This window comes from Charadrius vociferus, unplaced genomic scaffold (genome assembly GCF_000708025.1).
Source record: "Charadrius vociferus isolate BGI_N301 unplaced genomic scaffold, ASM70802v2 scaffold110, whole genome shotgun sequence".
Taxonomy (NCBI): Eukaryota; Metazoa; Chordata; class Aves; order Charadriiformes; family Charadriidae; genus Charadrius; species Charadrius vociferus.
In genome coordinates this window covers 636,780-658,389 of record NW_009646761.1, presented here as the reverse complement: position 1 = coordinate 658,389, position 21,610 = coordinate 636,780, and the positions used below count along the sequence as shown (strand labels likewise).

At 38.5% G+C, this 21,610-nt stretch overlaps 1 protein-coding gene across 1 annotated transcript in view; it reads left to right on the top strand.

Moving 5' to 3' along the window:
• The window catches only part of ABCC4 (ATP-binding cassette, sub-family C (CFTR/MRP), member 4), a 141,739-nt gene extending 121,666 nt beyond the window's left edge, over positions 1-20,073 (top strand). The window contains exons 30-31 of the mRNA XM_009891916.1: positions 14,265-14,399; positions 19,184-20,073. Of these exons, the coding sequence (XP_009890218.1) occupies positions 14,265-14,399; positions 19,184-19,291 (243 nt within the window). The 3' untranslated portion in view covers positions 19,292-20,073. The remainder of the gene's footprint in view (positions 1-14,264; positions 14,400-19,183) is intronic.
• The last annotated feature ends 1,537 nt before the right edge of the window (positions 20,074-21,610 follow it).

The window sequence follows — 21,610 nt, the reverse complement described above, 5'->3', positions numbered from 1 at the left end:
TAATGAAGTAACTGATGTAGTGGGCAAACTGTGTTCGTGAGTGGAACACAAATTTAACTGGGCTTCAAGCAGAAGTTACCCTTCACATCTCAGCGGTAACCTTAAAAAAAATAAAATACTTTCTTCAACTTTTGTTTTGTGAAAATGAAGCACGTTAATTCTTTCCATGTTTTTTTTACTGGATGCTCAAAACGTTTTAAAATCTGTGATTGAGTTACAATGGTTCCATGAAGTACACAAAATGAAACAATTGGATCTACTGAGGTGAGTGGTGTTCTGAGGAGTAGAATAGATTGTGAACCGAGTGATTATAGTTTACTTACAAAGAGAGAAACCAGCAGAACTGCCATAAGTAGTCATATAATTGCAAGTATTTAACATATAATAAATAAATATTTTCTCCACTGGTGAATACCTCCCCACAGGTCTAATGGATATGTTGGTGTTTTCTACAACTAAAGTGAACAAAAGACTTGTGAGGAAACAACTGTGACCTAATTAATAGCTGTGTGTGTTTGTTAGCTGTCCAAAGGGATTTCTGTGGGTTTTGGTTCATTAACTACCATTAACTTGTTATGCACAGAATGCTCTTTCCATGAAGGTGTTTTCTTAGCTTTACCTTTAATATCATGCAGTTGTAATGAAAACTAGACGTTTTATTTATTTTTGCCAAAAATTATTGGAACAAAGCATAGATATTGCCCTTCTCCCCAAACCACTCAGTCTTGTTACCAACTATATAGCTACTCTATTGCATTTTTAAAGTCTGTACATTATTCTTAACCTTATGTTGTTTCAGTTTAGCCACTATTAAGATTTCTAGTTCCCTAAAAGTCCATTTATGTTCATACATTGTCTAATACAGTCTTTTTTTAATGCCTTTGATGTCTTTAGAATATTAAGGAACAGATTTGCAAGGAGATGTGCCTTTGAGTCCACAGTCATTAGTAACTCTTAAATATTTTTCATCCTTTTACATTATTCCATTTTGATCTTCGTACAGATTTCTGTAATTTTGCAGGGAGGGAGGAGGGTGAGAAGCATAGGGCAAAAAAAAAGGAGGAAACTGACAGGTGACCCCTTAACAAACCAGTTTTCTTGACAACCTTATTCAGTTATTGATTCTGTTTCCGGACAAATCAGAAATGTGATTGCATATTTAGAATGATCAAAGTTATGGCAAGTGTGCTTTTGTTACACTTTTAATTACTTGGTTTACTCAGGCATGTAACCCCTAGTGGGAATACAGCAGAATTTTTGAAGAATAAGAAATACGTGTGTTAAAAATGCAAAGAAAAAGAATATCTCTCTAGAAGACTAACTATTAACGAGTGTCGTTAACAATAAAAGCAGCATTCATGGAAAACTAATCATTTACTTAAATATCACAAAAGTTGAGAATACTCAGCTAAAGAAAGCTTTCAGAGTATATTAAAATTTGGTTAGTCAATAATGTGTTTTAGTAATTCACAAATTTAACTTGATGTAGATTCTTTTTGAAGAGTAAAAATGCACTAACTGAAGTGTATTGTTCTTCCATTACCTGGTATTGTTAAAAACCCTGGGTGTTTTTTCTCCTTTAACTGAGACCTCTAGGTGCAGTAATGCCTTCCTTTGTAAGCCATCCCAAATCTCTGTTGTTTGCTATCATGGTAAGTTTGTTAGAAAATGAGGGAAGAAGAACAAAGATGGAACCTGGCAGTTGGAATATTAACAAGTGTCTTTTGACAAATAACGAGTAAAGTTATTTTTCAAACAAATTTTGAGCAAACTTGTTCAACTCTCAACTCGATCACGAAAGTCCAAGCTTGTTCCTGAACAAGTATACATAACCTGAACATAAACTAGGGTTTCCCTCCCTTCCCATTGAATCAGATTGTAAGGAACCTCAGGAGGTCTCTAGTCCAACCTCCTGATCAAAGCAGGGTCAGCACTAGTTTCACATCAGGTCGCTCGGGTCTTTTTCCATTTGGGTCTTGAAAACCTTGAAAGACGGAGATTCCACAATTTCTCTGGGCAGCCTGCCCCAGTGCTTAATTATCTGCCATGAAATCTTTTTTTTCCTTATATGCGGTTGAAGCCTCCCTTCAGTTTATGGCAATTGTTTCTTGTTTTCCCACTGTGTATTTCACTAAAGGGCCCACTTCTGTCTTCTCAGTAGCTTCCTTGTAGGTATAGGAAGATGGCTGTAAAGTCCCCTGTTCTCCAGATTGAACAAGCCCTGTGCCATCAGCCTCTCCTTATAGGTCGAGTCCGCTGACCACCCTGGTGACCCTATTTTGAACTTGCTCCAATTTACCTTCATCTTCCTTGTTTGTACTGAGAGGTCAAAACTGTTCACCATATTCCGGATCTGTTCTGGTGAGCGCTGAATAAAGCAATTTCCCCTGGTCTGAACTCCTATTGATACCCATGGCACACTGCTCGACTCCTCTTTAGCTTACTGAACACCAGGACACCACCTCCTTTTCAGCAGAGCTGATGCCCGGGCAGTTACTCCCCAGCTGGTACTGATGCAGGTTGTCAGTCTATTTCAGATTCAGGTCTTTGTATCTGTCATGGTTGAGTGTCATGAAGTTCATGCTGACCTATTCCTTTAGCCTGTCTAGATCTAAATAACTTTAAACGTCAACCCTGTCTTAAGCGTAATGACTGCAATCTCCAGTTTGGCGTTGTCCCCCAAGTTTTTTATTTAATTCGATTTGCTAGTTAAAGCAGAACTTTCCAAAAAGAAAATATTCACCTTTTAGGGTTAATCCAAACATTATTAGAACAAAAAATAATTTTGAGAAATCATGAGAAAATGTCAAGTTGGATGAGTATGGAAATAGGAACTGAAGGTGAACTGTTGCATGTCTGCTCACACCCATCGTAATAACCGGTTCTATTTTAGAAGAGAATAAAGGCCTACTGGAAGAGGAAAAAAAGGAAGAACAGAATACATTTTATACAACTGTAGACAAATCTGGCCTCGGGAGTTGTTTTAATTCTCGTTTGTTCCATTCCCAAAACCATACCTCTGGTTTCATAATCCAGGTCACGCCTTAAGAGTATTTCCATTATATCTATCTTAGTGATAAATACACTTTATCAGAACTTCAAACACTTAAAATCATTGAGGGAAGAGCTGTATTGTGTAATGTGATACTCTCTAACCCAATCACCTCAATGAGTAATACTACATTGCACTTGCATAGGACCTTTCATCTGGAAATTGTAACGCTCTTTACAAACATTAATTAATTAAACTTCAAACACCTGGGTGAGATAGGGAAGTATCCATACAATCTTTGGAACCAAAGTTGGAAAGACTTGTTAAGTCAGGCCGTCAAATAATTCTACCATAAAATTATAATCCAGCGGTTTTCAAACTTTTTTTTTTCCCCCCCTCCTTCCCTCTGTGCTGCTCCAGAGTCTCATAGGACACTTTCTCATTCTCTTTTTCTTCATTAATTTGAGAACCCAAGTTGTAACTCCTCCTGTCAGGTGGAGTCCTGGCAGAGGGGGAGGGTGGGAGAAATGCTGCAGTTGCCTCTTCTGTGATGGCAAATCCTGGTAGAAGCTCGGCTCAGGCTTGTTCCACTGGCCCCTCATTCTACATAGCTTCCCCAGCACCACAGCAGCTGCTTCCCTGTCCTGTCCTCACCTTAGAGGGCGAGGGCCTTTTACCTAAATTGCATCTGCAGCTCACTAAACCCAGCCGGGAGCAGCCCGGGGCAGCCAAGAGGCACCACTCCCAGGACTTGCAGTGGGATCTCGTAAAATCCTTATCACCCACTCCTCCCCCTCCTCTCTGCTTCCTTCTCCATGTTGAGAATACTTCTAAGAAACTGTATTTTTACAGAGGGGAACACAGCATACAGGGATTGAGGCTCACCCAGGGACATAGTGGATCAGTAGCAAATTATGTATGTGCATCTGGCAAGAGCCTGATGCAGTTGTTTTCTCTATATGCTATGCCTTGGTCTCTCTATAGGAAAGCCACAGAGTAGTCAAAACATGTGCATTTTCCAATAACAAGGATGTTTCTCCACAGAGACTTTTCATATCAGTGCAATACTTCTTTGAAATGGAAGCTCTTTATGCAAGCAGAACTTGATCTAGTAATTAAAAAGTGTCATTCAAATAGGAAGTTTTTGATGAAGAGAATCATGGGAAGAGATTTGATTTATTTATGGGAAAACCTGTTGCGGTTACATTCTGAAGTGACTAATATTCAGGGTAACAATACTATGTGTTTCGCAGCCAGACTTGAGTTGTTTTTTTGGTCAATAGAAAATTACTTCCCACGTCTTTCCGGTAAGCCTCCCTCATTCAGTTGTCCTCATTTTTCTGATGTTATGTTACGTTTACCATGGTGGAACTTCTGAGCCTCATAAATCAGGCACCATGTTTCATGCACTGTAGGTATCTCACCTCAGCAGGGCAATCAGTCCACCAAGGGTAGGTGTAAACATCTTGAAAGCAAAGAGGAGACTCTGGAGGGAGGTCTGGGCAGTTTGCATAGAGAAAAGGGAGTCACCTACAGCCAGACAGAAAATGCTGTGCAGTAGACAAGGTCTGAGCATTTGTCTCTCCCTGGAGTTCTGGTATCTGACCCGGTGTAGCACATTTAGTATCCTTCATCTAGGCAGTTGGAGATGAGGCAATAGTGTTAATAGACACCTAAACGAACGTGATAGTGATGGCAGTGCTGCCTGCCCCTAGCATTGGGATGACAACATTCTTCCAGGAAGGGCAGAAAACTATGCTCTACATTGTCCTCCATCTGAGGGGGTCTGGATGCAATGCTGCCCATTCCCAAGAAGATGCTGTACTCGCCGGCATACGCAGGGCAGTCAGGTTAAGGCCAGTCTCCACCTTTCCTTTTGAAGCACTGTGCTGCCAGAAATGCAAGAGTCATGGAGCTAGAAGTAGAATAAGCATGAGGGAGTCTTAAATCTGCAGCCAAGTGAGAAGCAGAGCTCTTGAAGGATTCAGGGAGCCCCAGCTGCCCTACCTTCACGTGAGCTGGAGTGGCCCAACTTCAGATGGAGATGTGGAGAACGTAGGAAGGTAGTGGTGGTACACTTAAGTTAGTAATACTGAGTTAAAGCCGTAAATGCTGTGGTCTATTGGTTCTTCTCTTGGTGGCTTTTTTGCTACTTATTTAAATATCTCTGCTGGAAAACTAATGTCTTTTATAGTAAATCTTAGACATTCTGTTTAGGGAGGATTACATAAGTCAAAAGATACAGAAATGTGCATTCCTAGTTGTAGGACAGTTCTTTGTGAAAACTGTGCATGTTGCCATTAGTGCTGAAGTACGTACGTGTAGGACTGTTTCTTTGGTGGAGAGTTCCTTGCTGTCAGATACAGGCCCTCAAGTGCATAAGATGTCTAAGATAAGTCAATTGGCAAGACCATAAATTTTCCTGGAGCTTGGGATGGTAAAACATGAAACTGCAAAAAGTAATTAGGGCTGTCTACAGAGCTGTTGTTCAGTCCTTCAAAATTCTAAACTAGGAGAACTGCATGGGTATGAAATAGGTGGTGGTGGGGGGGTGTTTTGGTTTGGTTTGTTTTTTTTTCCTGTAACACAGGTCTGAAAGGGTTTTTGACCTTGTATTAGCCCAGTATCTGGAGTGTGGTGAAATATTATTAGATATTATACTTGTGCTGTTGAAGTCTGTTCTGTTGAAAGAATGTAAAGGGAGCTTAATGGATTATAGTAGCTTGAATGAAAGCCAAATTTTTGAAACTAATAATCATGTCTCCAGAGATACTTGGGCACCTAATTCTTCACAGAAACCTTAAAGTACTTTGTGGATCTGAATCCAGTAGTCCACAGTAAAATTGCTACATTCATATTTGTGCCTATGCTGTCATTATTCAAAAGGAACAAACACTAGTAAAACTACTTTTTTGACTGAGCCTCTGTCTTGAAAATAAGGACTCGGGAATATTAGAACTAAATTTTATTATTTTTTTTAGTCAACCTAAGAAAAATTCCAGCTGTGCTGTGGGACCAAAGTCTGTTGGGTAAAGAAATGTGAAGATAGGAAGGATAGGGGACCTGCATGGAGCAAAAAGTAGAAATTAATGGTGATAGGTGAGATGCCTTGCAGAGGGGAGGTGAAAGAATACTTGGTCTCAGCATATCCGAATATCAGTATCGGTATGTACACAGAAAAAACATTACTTGTGTGCATGTGTTCTGTAAGGTGACTGGTAAATTGTCTGGGTGTCCAGGTTTTCACGATTCAAACAATAAAATGTGAAAACTTAGGAAAGGCCTCAACACTTAACTCTAAGGGCTGATGAAATATTTCAGGGAGACTCTTTGGAGTATTTAAGCAGTTCCAACAGATGTTGGGTGCGATTAATGCCAGCCTACCTACTTGGCTCTTGGCTGTGTTGGAGCCCATCTGGCCAACTGATGGAGAGCAAAGGGCCTGGGAACCGTTAGGTTTCTCCTTTCATTTGGTAACTCAAGACTTGCAGAGTTTCTGGAAGAGCTGAGCATTCAGCAAGTGATTTTATTTTATTTTTTTTTGAAACGATCAGTTTTGTTTTGAATCTGAACAAAGGCAATTTCCGCTGTTCCCAGGTTTTCTGAAACTGGGTTGATGTTTAGCAAACCGTAAGGGAAAACCAGATCTTTCCATGTTATTTCTTGGAATTTAATAATTGAGTTCAACCAATAGCAACAGTGAACATATTGTTTTCAAAGCTGAGTAATTTATGCATCTTTACCATTAAGAGAATATATTATATTGATGTTTAGGCCGAGTTTTGCATAAAATACTGAGCTATGTGACATGGTCATGTATCGAAGTGTTATCAGCTGAAATAAAATGTCTATGACAGTTGTAAATGTCACACCTGGCCCAGCTGTCTCTAAAATGAGTGAAAATCCCAAAGAACTTGAAAAAATAGTAGGATTGTTGATTTTCTTTGCCAGTTTTAAGCCACACCTCTCCAAAACATTGGCATCTTTGAGTTCTTAAAGGCTGCTCCCAATTTCAAGAGGACTGCCCAACAAGATTCTTCGTTTGCTGAAATAAAACAACTAATTATTAAGGCTGTACTTCAGCTGGGAGCATTCAAATGGATAACTGGATTTGAATTACTGCAGGAGGTGAAGCCAGTCTCTCATTCTGTCAGGCATTTGTGTGTGTGAATGTGTTTCTATCAGTGTAAGGACAGGACGGTTGGCTCATGTTTCTTTAAAGACAATGGTATGGAATCCAGCCCATGCTAGAAATACTAACACATCGTTAGAGAATGATTTTTGCTCTCAGAAATACTCTATTACTGTTTAAAAGCAAATTAGCACAGGACATGCTGGTGGCTGATGCTTTGAACAGAGAGTTTCTGATAAGGTAAAACTGTGTGCATGGCAGCTGAGCCACAAGTTCATTGTCATCAGAAACTGATAAAACCAAGAGACATGTCCAGTCATCTGCAACAATATTCCTTAACCTCTTGAAAACTATAATATCCTTGTCGCTTATCTAACTTCCTAAGGCCCTCAAAAGCCTTATTAAAGAGTGGGATTTCTTAAGCTGAAGTATATCTTCTATCACTTCAGGGCCACATTGGAGCCATTCTGCAATCCCGATTGAGAAATGTGGCTTTACAGTGGGGGAAACAGTCATTAACTGATTGACCAAGGGAGAGTTTTGTCAGCATGTACAGCTGTTGGTAAGAAGTGGCGTGAGATCCCTTCGTACCCTCTAAGGGAAAGGTTGATCTTGCAGTGGTGTATCAGATATTTTGGTGTGAGGAAACTTCACAATACAAGCAACATCTGCAGTGCCTGGTTAACAGGCTTCTTTCCTCCAACAACATACAGAAGGAGTTAATATCAAATGATTAGCAGTAGAATAAGACTCATTACTACATACATAATTGATATTTTTTCCCACAACATTCCAACTAGCTTACAGTGGCATGCCATCAGATGGAGAAAAGGAGAAGGTGGTAGATTTTTGAGCCTCTGCAAGAAAAATAAAGATAATTCATATGTGGAACAGTTTTACCATCCAGCGTTGCATGCTCCATGTTCGCTAAGTTATAGCTCAATAATAATTTCAGTTTAAAGAAATCCACTGTTTCTGTTTACAGAACAAGATGTCTGAAGCTGCCTTTTCGGTAAAGTGGGGAAGGCAGTCAGGAGGTACATGTCAAATCCCAGTGACCAGTGGCAGATTTGGCATTGTTACAGCAAAGATCTGCTGAGGTGAAATATTTGGAAAGTCTGAAAATAATAATTCAGATTATAAGAAGGTAAACGCCCAAGTGTGCTCTGCTTTGTTTGTACGCATGATGTATGAAGTGTACATTATTTGATGCCAAATTTGCCTGGACTTACTGGTAATTTGTATAGGAGCCCTGAAGGAGCTTGGGGAATGCTTAGATTAAACCTGAAGACTAAAAAAAAATCAAACAAAAAACCCCAAAAGACAGCCAAACAAAGCTCCACCACCAAAAATAAAAAAAAAAAAATAAAAATAAAACAACAAACAACAGAAAAAAGAGAAAAACCGCTTAAAAAGAAAAAAACCTTTAAAATGGTTCCTGAATTGTATTTGCAACCTTCTCAATGTTCTTCGATGTTCACAAACGTGTTTAGATATGTTGATAATTTATAAATGATTCTTCAGAGAAGTATGTACATGTTTCTGATCTGTTTTGACAAACCATGATGAGACGGAAGAGACAGAACATGCTTGCATCTGAACTTAATGCCAACTGGAGCACAGGCAGTTGACTCTTTCCTACAAAACTATGTATTGTCTTGGGTAAATGTATTTCTTATAATATGATATAACCAGAAGCATCTCCTGAATATTCTCCTCTTCCCAGGACTTTATTGAAGATCATCTTGATGTATGCTCTCTGAGGAAAACATTGTTCAAAGTTGTACTCCTAGCAGAGTTTTGAACTTTAATAATAATTTTGTTGTTTGGTGATGTCTTCTCCAAGTCTAAATTAAATCAGATGTATTCCCTAGGAGATAATTTGCTTGAATTATTTTCCTTTTGAATAGGAAATAAAAACATTTATGATCAACTCTTAAATGTCCCATTTTCCCTCTGGCTTTATGGTGAAGATGAACGTGAATAGGAATACTAGTCATTCCTCAATAATAATTGAAATAAATTCCCATGCCCCCCTCCTCTGTTGCTGAACACTTCCAACCTTGGACTGTTTTTTTCTCAGAATGTTTTATAACTATTGTTCTCTTGGTTTGTCTGCTTTTGTTGCTGAAAGTTAGAAAATGCAGGATTTAGAACTTTCTTTTTTGTGTCTATGGATAGCCGTAAGTACATGGTATTTGTTACAGCGTCTCTAAGAATCCGTGTTCTTTCTCTTTCTGTGGCTAATGACACTTCTTTTGCTTATATTAATCCACAAAGAAGACTTTAAATTCACTTACAAAATTAATGTTTGCTTTTCCAAAGTCCTGAGCCACAGAACAATATAGATTAGTTGTGGGAATCATCGGGGAGAAAAGGTGCTGTCCTGGTTCTGCTGCCTAGGTCTCTGCTGGAGTCTGGACTATCTTAATGTAGTATCCTCGTCATTTATTGTCTCATTTTTCTCTTTTCATTGTGAAATGGATCTCTGATTTCTTTTCCACCATTTTATGTTTTCCTTTTTGTCTCCCCCCCGGCCTCCTTTTTGTGATAGGTAATACATTACACTATGATGCTATGGAATGGAAATACACAAAGTTTGGGCGTTGGGGAGGGAGGGTAGGACCTAGGCAGAGTGGAGGTAAATACCCTGGCAGGATACATATCAAGAATAAAAGGACAACTATTTTGTAGTTGCTAAATCTTATGCAAATTTAATTCAGCCACATTTTTGTGGCATAGGCAAATAGTCCTTCTGTGCTAGCTAGAGTTAATGTAAAGAACACATTTAAATGGCTGATACTCCATTTTCATGTTTGCCTTTGCAGGTCAGTCAAATTCAACTGTTTTTCTGTTTCTCTGCCTCTTCCCTGCCGTGTTTTTAATCCCACTCTTTCTATGTTAGTCTGTGCCTCCATGTAAAAGCACTGTTCAAAACTATGTTGCCTTCTACCCAACACAAACCAGTCACAACTGGGATGAGCAGTCGCTGCCCCAGACTACTCTGCTGGAGTGGAAGATTAGATGGAGTGGAATTAGGTGGCGTGAGAGGATTTTACACAAGAGTAGTACAGCATTTAAGCTCTATTTGAACATAAAATGTCTGAATAGTGCTGTTTGAGTACGGGTGGTATGGATATCTATAAGTAAAGAGCAGTTTCACCTTACACAAGGAGGCGAGCAATTTCCATTGAGTAAGAATTTTCCTGCATGCTCTTTTGCGTGATCACCAGCAGCCAATTTTGTGAATTTTGTTCTTTGGAGTTACTCTTTTGCTTGAGAATATCCTGTTGAAGTCATAAGGATCTCACTACAAAGAACAGTGCAGACAAGGTAAAAGAGACTGCCAGTACAAGGCAGTAGAGATTCTGGCCCTGGTTTACATATGACTACTTTGGGTTTATATAGCTTTTCTGGATTTGTTTTATTTTACTCTGGGCTGTCTAAGTATTTCACAGGCAGTTAACTCCCACGGAACGATTATGAGGCTTTATTTGTTGTATTTTACACAGTCAGACCAACGAGCTGAAAAAGTTCAATGATTTGTCCAAAATCCCCCCCTCTCAAAATCTGCATTAAGGTCTATAATGAAATCCCAGTCTGATTCAGAGTCCCATGCTGCTGCGTGTGTTCTCCATAATCATCCTGCCGATCTGATTTCGCCAGCTACAAGCTTCTCTGGCTTTTCTGTATCAAGTTCCACTGGTACAACTGCCTTGGAATGCATCTGGGTTCGATTCGGTCGTATTGTGCGGTGATAAGCATTGCATGCAGGTTGATCAGAAAATATGTGGCTGGTAAACACCAGATTCCACCTTTCCTGAATGATTAGCTGGCTTTTTGAAGTCCTAATGATTTTAATTTGGCTTGGAGTCAGTGAGTAAGAGTATGCAAAGCCTTAGCCAAAGTACCTATTTATTTATTTAAATTTTATCAGCACGTATTTCTTCAAAGAAGAGAACCTATCTCTTTGTCTAAGCGCTTTTATAAATGTATAAATATATGAATGTATAACTACCACGTAAATCAGCTTAAATTCTCTCCATTGTCTCGTAGGTAAGAGCAGTTAGTAGAAACAGTTTTTTCCTTGGTGAATAGGGTTTATGGAGTATTCCTGACTTGTAGGAATGATACTGTCTGTTCAGTTTCATTCTTTTTTTCTTTGCATTTCAGATTTTAAAAAAGTAACACGGCTTGTTTTCCCTACGTTTGTTCTGTCTGTTTTCATAACACAAGTTTGTTTTTATTCCCCAAGAAAAGGATATGAATAGATTAATGATTTGTTTAAAATGTGAATGGAATTTTTCTAGACACACAAATCGCTCACTCTATCTATTCATCTTCTGGACTTGGCTGTTTAAAACTTGTCAAGGAAGAATAAATTTTTCGGTTTTCCCCTCCCAGGTTCTCTGGAGGAGAAAGATTGTCCGTGTTTGTGGTTGTTTCAGATATTTGCAAAATTAATATTAAAATTCAAACACCACAGTACTATAACTTTTAAAAACCCCTCTACTTTTCTATTGTAGTTCCTTACTTGTGAGAGAGAGATTTAATTAAGATGCTTTTTGTTTTCTTTCTTAAGGTGTGGTTACATAATCTAGTGCTATGCTGAAAAAAACCTAAACTTATTCAAGGCACCAGAGATGTCCTATGATGTGGCACACCAGTTCAATTATGTTGTTGAACTGTATATGATCAGTTAATATATTGCATTTTTAAGGAGGCTGCCCTTAACTGTGACATACTGTAGTATATAAAAGATGGCGACTAAAATTATATTTGTAATTAATCCTTAAATATTCAAATTAAATGGGATAGGACTAAGTACGCTGAAAAATCAACATGTGTGCAAGTGTACCTTTGCAGGTGAAATACTGCATCTATTGTATATTAAATGGCTGTATATTGTGCTATGCAGTGTTACTGATATTTTAAATTTTTTCTATGAGCACTTTGTTCAGCTGGATACCAAACAGTATTGGAAATCGCTTGCAAGGGAAAATTCTAGTATAAGCTGGGTAATCTAAGATATGTGCTTTTGAAAATAGCAAATAACTTCTTGTAGGTTTCTGTGCATGCAATTTATAAAATCAGATGTAATTATGCTGTTGTTGTTGGCTGAGTTATTTTCCATTCAAATGCCGTGCACTTAATTGAACCGGAAGCGAAGGAGTGGGCGCCTTTTCCCTGGTGCTGGGTCCCCGGTGTCAAACAAGTCAACAGCGATCTCGGCAGCGTGGAATTTTCACACCAGTGCCGGCAAAGGAATCGGCTCAGCTATCCTCTTTCACTGTGGGTTTTGGGGGTCCGGGCCTCTCGGAGATCTGCCAGGCTCTTGCCCATCAGGATGTTTTGCTTTAAGGAGTTGCATGGGCAAAAATTGCACATTTTAAAGTTTCCTCGCAGGGCTTTGAATTTGTCTGCAAGCTTATTGAAGTTTCTTCTTTCAAACAGAAGTTTGCAAACTGTTTTTGTTATTTTGGAAGTTGTCCTCATAATACCTTTTATTCATTTCTTTCCTGAAATCATCAGCTCCAGTTTTTTACATTTTTTTTTTTTTCTTACAAGTATGTACACCACAATTATGTCTTGGTTATGAGTCCTTGAAGTCCCTCTGTTGTGGCAATATCTTTTTCAATAATACGCCATGTGTATTCAGTTTTTTATTTATATAATAACAAAAATATTTTCTGAATTACTTTGTTTTCTCACATAACTTCTTTTTCTTTTTTGGTTTTTTATTAACTTCACTGCTCCTACACATGGGTGAAAGTACTGAACTTGTAGACTGATACCCAAATCTCTTTCCTGAGTCAATACCATTAATTTATAAAACAGTTAAGTATTTGAGTGTATTGCATTTGTCAATATTGACTTTTCCCTGCTATTGTGTTTCTCATTCTTTTAGGTTAGTTAGGTGTATCTGAATCTTCTCTGGTCTAGACTTTCCCCGCACATTTTTGTGTCATTTGCAGGTTTTTCACTTTCTTGATAATTCCCTTTTCTGATGACTAACAAATACATAGCTGCAACATACGCCAGAATGCTGTGGTTCCCACCATTTCCTACCTGTTTGGCTTTCCACAAAGCAAAACGCACTGTTTATTTTTGATCTCTGGTTTTGTCCAGGTTCTTGAAAAATTTTTGTCCTTTGTGGCATAGCTGTTTAGTTATACCAGATACCTTTCTGGAAATCCGTATAATTGTATCTGATTTGTGAGGTACTATTTACTTCTGTTAAAACCGTGCAGAACAAATTCTATCTGTGATCTATGTGTCTTCTATTTGTCTTTTAATGATTGTTTTGACTAAATTGCTGTCTTATCTAAAATGTATATATGCTGGTCTAAAAGTTCCCTGAATGATCCCATAAGGCTTTTCAGAATGTAAGTGCAGTGTTTGCTACCCTGCAGCCCTTAAATAGTCACTAGTATGAGAATTTTTTCTTAGAGGTTCAATCAGATTATTCTTAAATTCTTCTAATATTTTTGACTGTATATATCCTCTGTGGCTTACTGACTTAATGCCTTTTTAATTTCTCTGTTGTTTTTTTCCTTCTCCCCTCCTCTCTTTTGGTACCTATGTCCCTGGTGGCATCTCATCTTCTTTTTTATGTAGAAAGAATAGGTTCCGGGTAAGTATCTTTCTAATACGTAGTTGGCAAAAACTGATGCAAGAAATTGTTTATCTTTTCAGCAACACCCTCAATTTCTTTGATTACATCTTCACCTCCTCTAATCCAAAAGACGTACTTATTCTCCTTTAACCATCTTGGTGGTTATTGCGTGGTTTTTACCCACAGCTGTTTACTTCAGAGCCCATTTTAGGCCTCTTTGTTGCGTTCTTACACAATGAGTCTTATAATCTGCTTTGTTGGTTTCACAAACATTGTATTTCCATATTCTGCATAACTTTGCATTGGAATCCTATAGGTGGAATGGCTGTAGGGCACTCTAAAATTGTACAACAGGTCTATAAACTCAAAAAGTGCTATGCTTGTTTGAAGAGAACATATTTCATTTTCAGGATACAAAATTCATTTTAGCACTTAAAGTGCGTACATTCTCCCCTTGCTTGTAGTCTCTAACATTTGTTTTTGAATTTCTTATGTTAATACATTGGTTTCTGCTGATTTAACAGGTTTTAGATGCTGGGAGACTGAAAGAATACGGTGAACCTTACATTTTGCTGCAAGAGCAAGATGGGTTGTTTTACAAAATGGTGCAACAAGTGGGCAAGACTGAAGCGGCTTCTCTGATTGAAACAGCAAAACGGGTAATTTTAGAAGAAGTGATAATTAAGTTTGTCTCTGCAGTTTGTTTATCTCGTTAGCATATTCAGTGTTACAGTAAGCGTTGCACTAAAGAATCTGTTGGCTTTGCAAGGCAAAGCCATCATCTTCCGGGCTTTTTTCAGTGGGATATACACAGACTTCCAAATGATAAGTGTATTTATATACCCTGAGTTGAAAGACTGTTTGGATTTCTTGCATCCTTCTGTGTGTACACAAAACGGTAACTGTAAATAGTATATGACATACTCACCTGTGCTAGGCATTGATCTTACAAAAACTTGCTGTAAACCATGTTAAGGCTGCAGACCCCAGCATTTCTCTGTTATTTCTCTATTTTTAAAAGGGCCCATCAAATTTTAGTTTGAGGTTCAGTACCTGCGCATTATAGCATGGTCTTATTTTTGTGCTTTTTCTTACTTTGTTCTTGTACCCTTGCTCTGTTGTGCACATAGGATGAGCAGGGTTCGATTAAGAAACAGCTGTTGAATGTTCTGTTGCCTCCTTGTGCCTGGTTTACTGCTTACTATTCAAATCCTACTCTGAGTACGGAATTATTAATGTAATTGTGAGCATTCCTCTGGCAATCAAAGTGTTTAATCAATGGATTAATTTTCATAATATGCCTCTGAGGTGAGGCTGTATCATCTCCACTTTTCAGATGGAAAGCTGAAGCAGAGATAAGAAGACAGAAAAATGACCTCTGATCGAGGAACTCATTTTGACTAGCTTTTGGCTTCATTTCTTTTTTCTTGATGATTTACCACACAGGATGTCCAGAGCGAAGTTTTCTTTCTCTCGGTGCCGATGAAGGTTCAGCGCTGCTTCAGACTGGCAGCGCTCAGTTTGGCGGCAACTTGCTTCATCATCATGTAACTTTAATTTCAGCATGCAAGTAAGGTGCTGATATTAGGCCTGTAGAGACCTAAGAGAGCCTTTTCAAGACAAGAGGCAAAGGTCTTATCTTTAGCATCTGTGCTTTCCTCTCCTCAAGTTGCTGGATGTGTGGAACAGAGCTAGGGGGATACGAACTCCAAACGGTTCCCTGGGGAAACAGGAAAGCAATAGGCAGGAAGCAACGCCTAAAGACAGGAAACAAAATGGCAGGTGCCTGGCTATTTCCTAGGAAAATAGACACATTTTCACAAGTTGTTAAAAAAAATGAAAAATTGTGCTGCTGTCATGGAGGCTATTTTACTGAACTTTTTGAAGGTTAGGGAAGAGATTTCTGTGTCTGTTCATATTCTTAGAAATTTTTTGTAGAGCTACTAAAATAGCTTTTTTTTTTAAGAGTTTTTCAAGTGAAGGTTTCTAGCTAAGAGCATACACTATAAATTCATGTGTGGCACTAATAGCAGAACTGAGGAAACAGCTTTGTCCTTAACTAGACTAATTACATAGTCCCGAGTCCTGCTGTCCTTCTCCATTGCTGCTACGTAGCTGCTTATATTTTATTACTAGAAAGGAGTGGTTTAACCATAGGGTTTTTTTATGGTATGTGTGTGACAGTGTGGAGGTTACATAAATAATGTGTAAAAGGATAGCTTCAAATTCATATGACCAGTGTTTGTCTGTAAAGTGAAGGCCAGCTTCCTAAGGCTTGATCCTTGGAATGGCAAGAGGTGAGGCTGTCCAGCTGTCATCTGTAGAGATTTAGCCATGTCATGCTGTCTCTTCTTCCTTCCCTGCAGCCCTCCCCAATTGCACAATTGCATTCAAAGATAATTCAAAATATATAAAAATAATTGCCTGATGTTACTTGCCCATATAGTCATCTGCAGTTACCACATCAATGTTATGTGATTTTGTACAGGAAGGGAAGAGATCCAGGAACCAGTCTCTGCTGAAATGTGGTTTGATGAAAAAGTTTGCTAACTCCCAGGCTAGAAGGCAGATACAAGCTTTAGCATCTGCCAAGAATGCAAAGCATGGTGCTTATCCACACTCAGCCCAAAAATATGGGAATCGAGAGACTATATCTCCAGTCAGCAGCTACCCAGAAGCAGAGTTACAGTCCTTTCTGTTTGAAGGACTTCGACATTAATTCAAGGTTTTCATTATTGCTGTCCCTTGTGCTTCATGCATACTTGGAGAGAAGTTGCTTAGTCAGAAGAGCTGATTCTGATGGCTTTTCTTTTTACACGAGTAAGTCTCTTACATGTATTGCTGTTGGTCTCATACATTCCTACTGTGGTTACTAAGAACTGTTTTGATGAAGAACAGCTTTTTTCTGTTGTTGAAAAACAGCATGCTGCACATAAAAAGAAATGGTAATATGGCATATATACATACTTTTCAAAAGGCGTTACAGTGGGTTGCTAAGTAAAATGGTTTGGAATGTGGCCATGCTTTGGCAATGATTATTTGATTTATTGCATTCTGGACCTGAATCTTGCGCCGAACAAACTTGTTGCAAGAGCTTCTTTCAGTAAGGTGAGACTTCACATGCATTTTCTGGAACTGTACGGATTCTGCATATATCCTTTAAGTGCAAATGAAGAGGGACTACGCACCTTGAATTGGAAGACTAATTTGGACATCTTTGAAGAAACAGAATTTTCAAAAAAAAATCTTGTGGGCATCTTAGCTAAGCATTGCAAGATGGAGCTATTGCTAGAACCTTAGCTCAGGCTTCTGAATTGATCCAGTACTGCTATTTGTATGTCTCTCTTGGTCACTCAGTATCCCCATTTTTTCTGCAAATGTCAAAGAAAACAGCTCAAATCAGAGACCTCTGAGTATCTATTAACTGGCCCGTGAGCCTGACGGCACTAGAGTTATGCTTGGCGCTGTGAGACCATGTTTTTATCTTTGCTCAGTTTACAAGAAGCTGTTAGGGGAAGATCTTAAGGGAAATTGAGAAATAGTCATCAAACAGTTAAAGAGGGAAAAAAGTGCTCAATTATTCAGATAAACAAAAGTTGGTGTTTTCTCCGTGCTCTTGGCAGCACTGAGAGAGGCTTTTCCGCAAGCTTTGGTGGCGTCGGGGTAGGGCTGGTTTCCTGTCAATCAGTTTTGGAGTACTTTGAGGGAAAAATAAGGATGATTTCCTTTTCAAGCTATGACAGATGTGTAAATATTAAAATACTAGGTGTTATCTCACCTCAGTGATTATTTTTTAAAAGGTTGGCAGTGGAAGAAACTTGTATAAAGACTTGGGCATTTAATATCTTGAGGGATTGGGCTCAGGGGAAGAATTGCAATGAGACAGTTGAAAAGCAGCTGCCATTTCATTACATCTCTAGTAATGTGCCAAGGTTTTCTATTAACTTCCAAAAAAAAAAAAAAAATCACATTCAAAAGCTGCATTAAAAGTATGCCAAAGGTTTATGTTTTAACCCAGGAACAGGATGGGAATACACAACTGGTGCTGCCGTCTCTGCAGCCTGTGTGCAGGCAGGCGCCTGATTAACTTTCCTCTGTTGCATCCGATCATGGCTGGTTACTGAGGAATGCCTCTTAACAGGACTTCCAATTCTTTTGTTGATTCAAATCAGACCTTAATATTCTCTGAAACTTGTAAAGATGCATATATCCTGTGTTAGCGTGTGCGCACAAAAGACGACAGTGGTACTTACAGGAATGTTTTTATAGAATGACTATTTCTTTTTTATCCTGCGTGTCTTATACATGTATTCATATATATGAAAAGGACATTATTGTTAAAAAACCTGAACTTTGTTGACAACACTCTCAAATATAAATTGGAGAAATGTTTCATAAGCCGTAGTCAAAGCAGTCTGACTATGAGACCTAACTCGTGACACATGTCAGCTTCAGAAAGATAGTGTATTTTCTGTTTTTAAAGACTCAAACAAAACTTTTCACATTCTTCTTTGAAAAAAATTGCATTTGAAGTCCTTTTTCACCCAAACACATTTTTAGATAAGAGCACACAAGTCTTGACATTATTTCATTTTGTTATGCGCATCTGTCAAGGAACAGAGATATGATACAGCTACTAAAAACTGATGATTGTGGAACAGTGAAACTTGACAGCATTTCATTTCCTTTATGTTCTGATTATACATTTATCAGGAAACCTGTATCTCTTCTAGTTGAGCTAGAAATTGGTAGAATTCAGGAACTCAAAGGCTTGGCAAAGAACCGTCCTATTATTTGGTATCATCTTACATTTTAGAGAAGTTGCTTGGTTGAGTCATTGTTAAAGCTTTTGCTTCTTCTTTCATTATTGTGGTTCACTATCCAGAGATCACATTTCTATAGGCCCTATAGCTGCTCTGCAGCACAAATTAAACGCTGGGATATTTCATACATATACCTCGAAGTTTCAATGGTTGTCAATCATAGTTTGTAAAATATAGGGATTACAACCTGATATTAACATCCAAATCCATTGTGTTCATTTTATGTGTGAAAATGAGAAACCCTTGTGCAGACGCAAGATTTCACAGCTTCTTTGTCATCCTGTTTTTAATTTATCTCCATGTTTTGAGCTAGTAAAATGATTTTACTTATCAGTTTAATGCAAAGTGATAAAATATATCTATTTATCTGAATTACCAGAATTTGAGTGGATCTACAGGTTGTGTGGGATTTTTCTCACGCTTTGTTATAATATAAGATCGTATAGTAATTTTACTAATTTTTCAGTTACACACAGTTACTGAGTGCCACCAACCTGAAGTTCCTGTTGGGGTTCCTTAAGGACATGCATTTATCTCTACTGTATTTATCTGCAGAAATTTTATTTGCAACTAAAGGTGTTTGATGCATAATTACTCACAGAATCTGATATTTTTCCTAGGTGTACTTCAGTAAGAATTACCCAGAAGTAATTCAGAATGGTCAGCTTGCCACAGATTCCTCCTTGGATCCTTCCTCAGGATTATGCATAACTGAAACTGCACTGTGATTCCTAATAACCATAACTGTTTTCCGTGGAATGTAAACCTGAGGTCATCTAAACTCAGTGACGATGTTTCCAAGTGTCAACGGGAGAGGAAAGGGAGGGGGCGTTTCTTTGCACTGGACATCCTTCCTATTTAATATTGAGAAGAAAATTTTTACTGTCCCTCTTTCTTTAATTTCAGTGCAATATGTTTTCCTTTCCAACTAATTATGTTTGTTTTGCTAAGGAGATTAGGCAGATTCAGTTTTTATTTGAAAGTTATGTGGTAGAGATCTCTTTTATTTAAACAGGTGCGGGACACCCAGCAGGTCTAGGGTGCGTATTTGGAGCTTGTTATAAAAAAAAAAAAAAAATATTTGAATGCGTCCTTTTTCTCTTTTGGAAATATTTTGAGAGCAAGCAAAACCAAAATTTTTTCAGTGTCAATTTAGCACGACAGCTATGTCTAAACAGCAGATTTGGTAGTGTACAATTTAGTTGTCTAACGTAATTGTCCTTCTACCTGTCGTAAGTAGCTGTGCAGGTTGGTAGAAAAAAAACAAGCCAAAAACACTTTTTCTTTTTGATAGCAAAAAGGACTATATACTTATTTTTTTGATAAATAATTCAAATAATGCTGTTCAAGATGAATGTAAATATTAGTTTTATTTTGCTAAAATCCAAATGCTGAAAAATCAATCTCAATCTTCTACACTTTAGAAGAAAAATACCATGTTTGCACTGAAGAAATATTTAAATAATTTAACATACATTCCTCTTTTTATCCAGGTTATCAAAGAAAAAAAGGTATTAAAATAACTTGAGGAAATGTTTGAATGACATGTCATTATACCTAAATACCGTGTAGTACAAAGTTATCTTCAACCCAACACATTGAAATGTATCCATTATTTGCATTTATTGTGCCTTAATATTTGTGCCTTCAAGCCAAAGCTGTAACTGCAGGGTACACAACAAATTCATTAAATGTATGTTAAAAATATTTAACCTTAGTATATTTAAAGTTTTGCATCAGGGGTTCTGTTGAACTCGAGCTGTTTGAAGTTACCATCCTACCGCAATAGGTAGGAGAGTACAACCTGTAGTTTTGAATGACTGTTGCTGGTAGTGAGAGGAATGCAGTGAGAGAGAGAGAGGTTTGGTATTCCTAATTTACGTCCTGATTCAGCAAAGCACTTTAACACAAACGCACTATTCCCATGCTTCCAAAAAAAAAAAAAATCAAGCAAGTGCTATGCTGCTTCAGATTTTTTCATGTTTAGTGAGATATACCTACTCTTTGAGGTCCAGTAGAAAATAAATCTATCCATCTTACTGTTTAAAGAGCACAGAAGAGACTAGAAGGCAATGGATATCTTCAGGACATGGAAAATACTGTGCTTTAAAAAAAATAAAAACTACTGAAGATGCTTGCTCCTACCTTTGTAAGACAAATGTTACTTACTCAGTGTTTGCCCAGTGGTCTAAAAGTAAGGCAAACACAAATGTTTCTCATTTCAAGCAGTTCTACCAGCAAATAACTGATTCAAATACAAAATTACTCTCTCTTTGTTGAGAAGTAAATTGAGGCCAAAGCCTGTGCCTCAGCACAAGGGCTCGTCTAGAAGGGCTTTGTCCTGCTCGGGTGTTAGCCCAGTGGTGAGAGGCTGGCAAGTGGCAGAATCCACATTTGCCTGTTGCATCATCTTCCCTGTCGTGAGGTTCAGAGGCTTGCTGTCCTGCTGGGAGATACCGGGAGAGAGAGGGGGACCTCTTACTGGTTACCAGCAGCGCCACCAACCAGCTTCCTCTGGTTGGGGTGGGGAGCAGGGGCTGGGGGGGGGAGGGAAACAAATATTGGGTGTCCCTTTTTGCTGGTAACATCCTCTTCTGTCGTTAGCGGGAGGTTACAAAATGAAATGCTCTTGTCCCTAGCTTTCTTTTGGCAGGTTCTGACCCTTCTTCTGCAGTGTGTAGCACCTCACCCTATAACAAATCCCATTGATAACAGTGGAACTGAACTTCATGCAGAGATGCACAGCGTGAGGCTCGTGCTACATCAGGTGCTAAATAGCAGACGGACAGGGACAACTCCCTGTCCCCAAAGCCACGTGGCACAGATCGGCTCATGTAAGCAGTGCTTGTCGCTAATCTTTCTTAGAGCACACCACCTACATCCACTTTTCTGTGTCTCTTGGCCCTTGGTCTTCTCTGGGCTCAGGTAGTCCCCCTATGGACTTAGCACACAATTATCATCTAGCGCTTCCTGGTTTCGTTTGTTTTCCTTTTCAGTTCAAATTGTCTGAATAAGGATGCAGCTATTCCGCAGCTCACTAGAGTGGT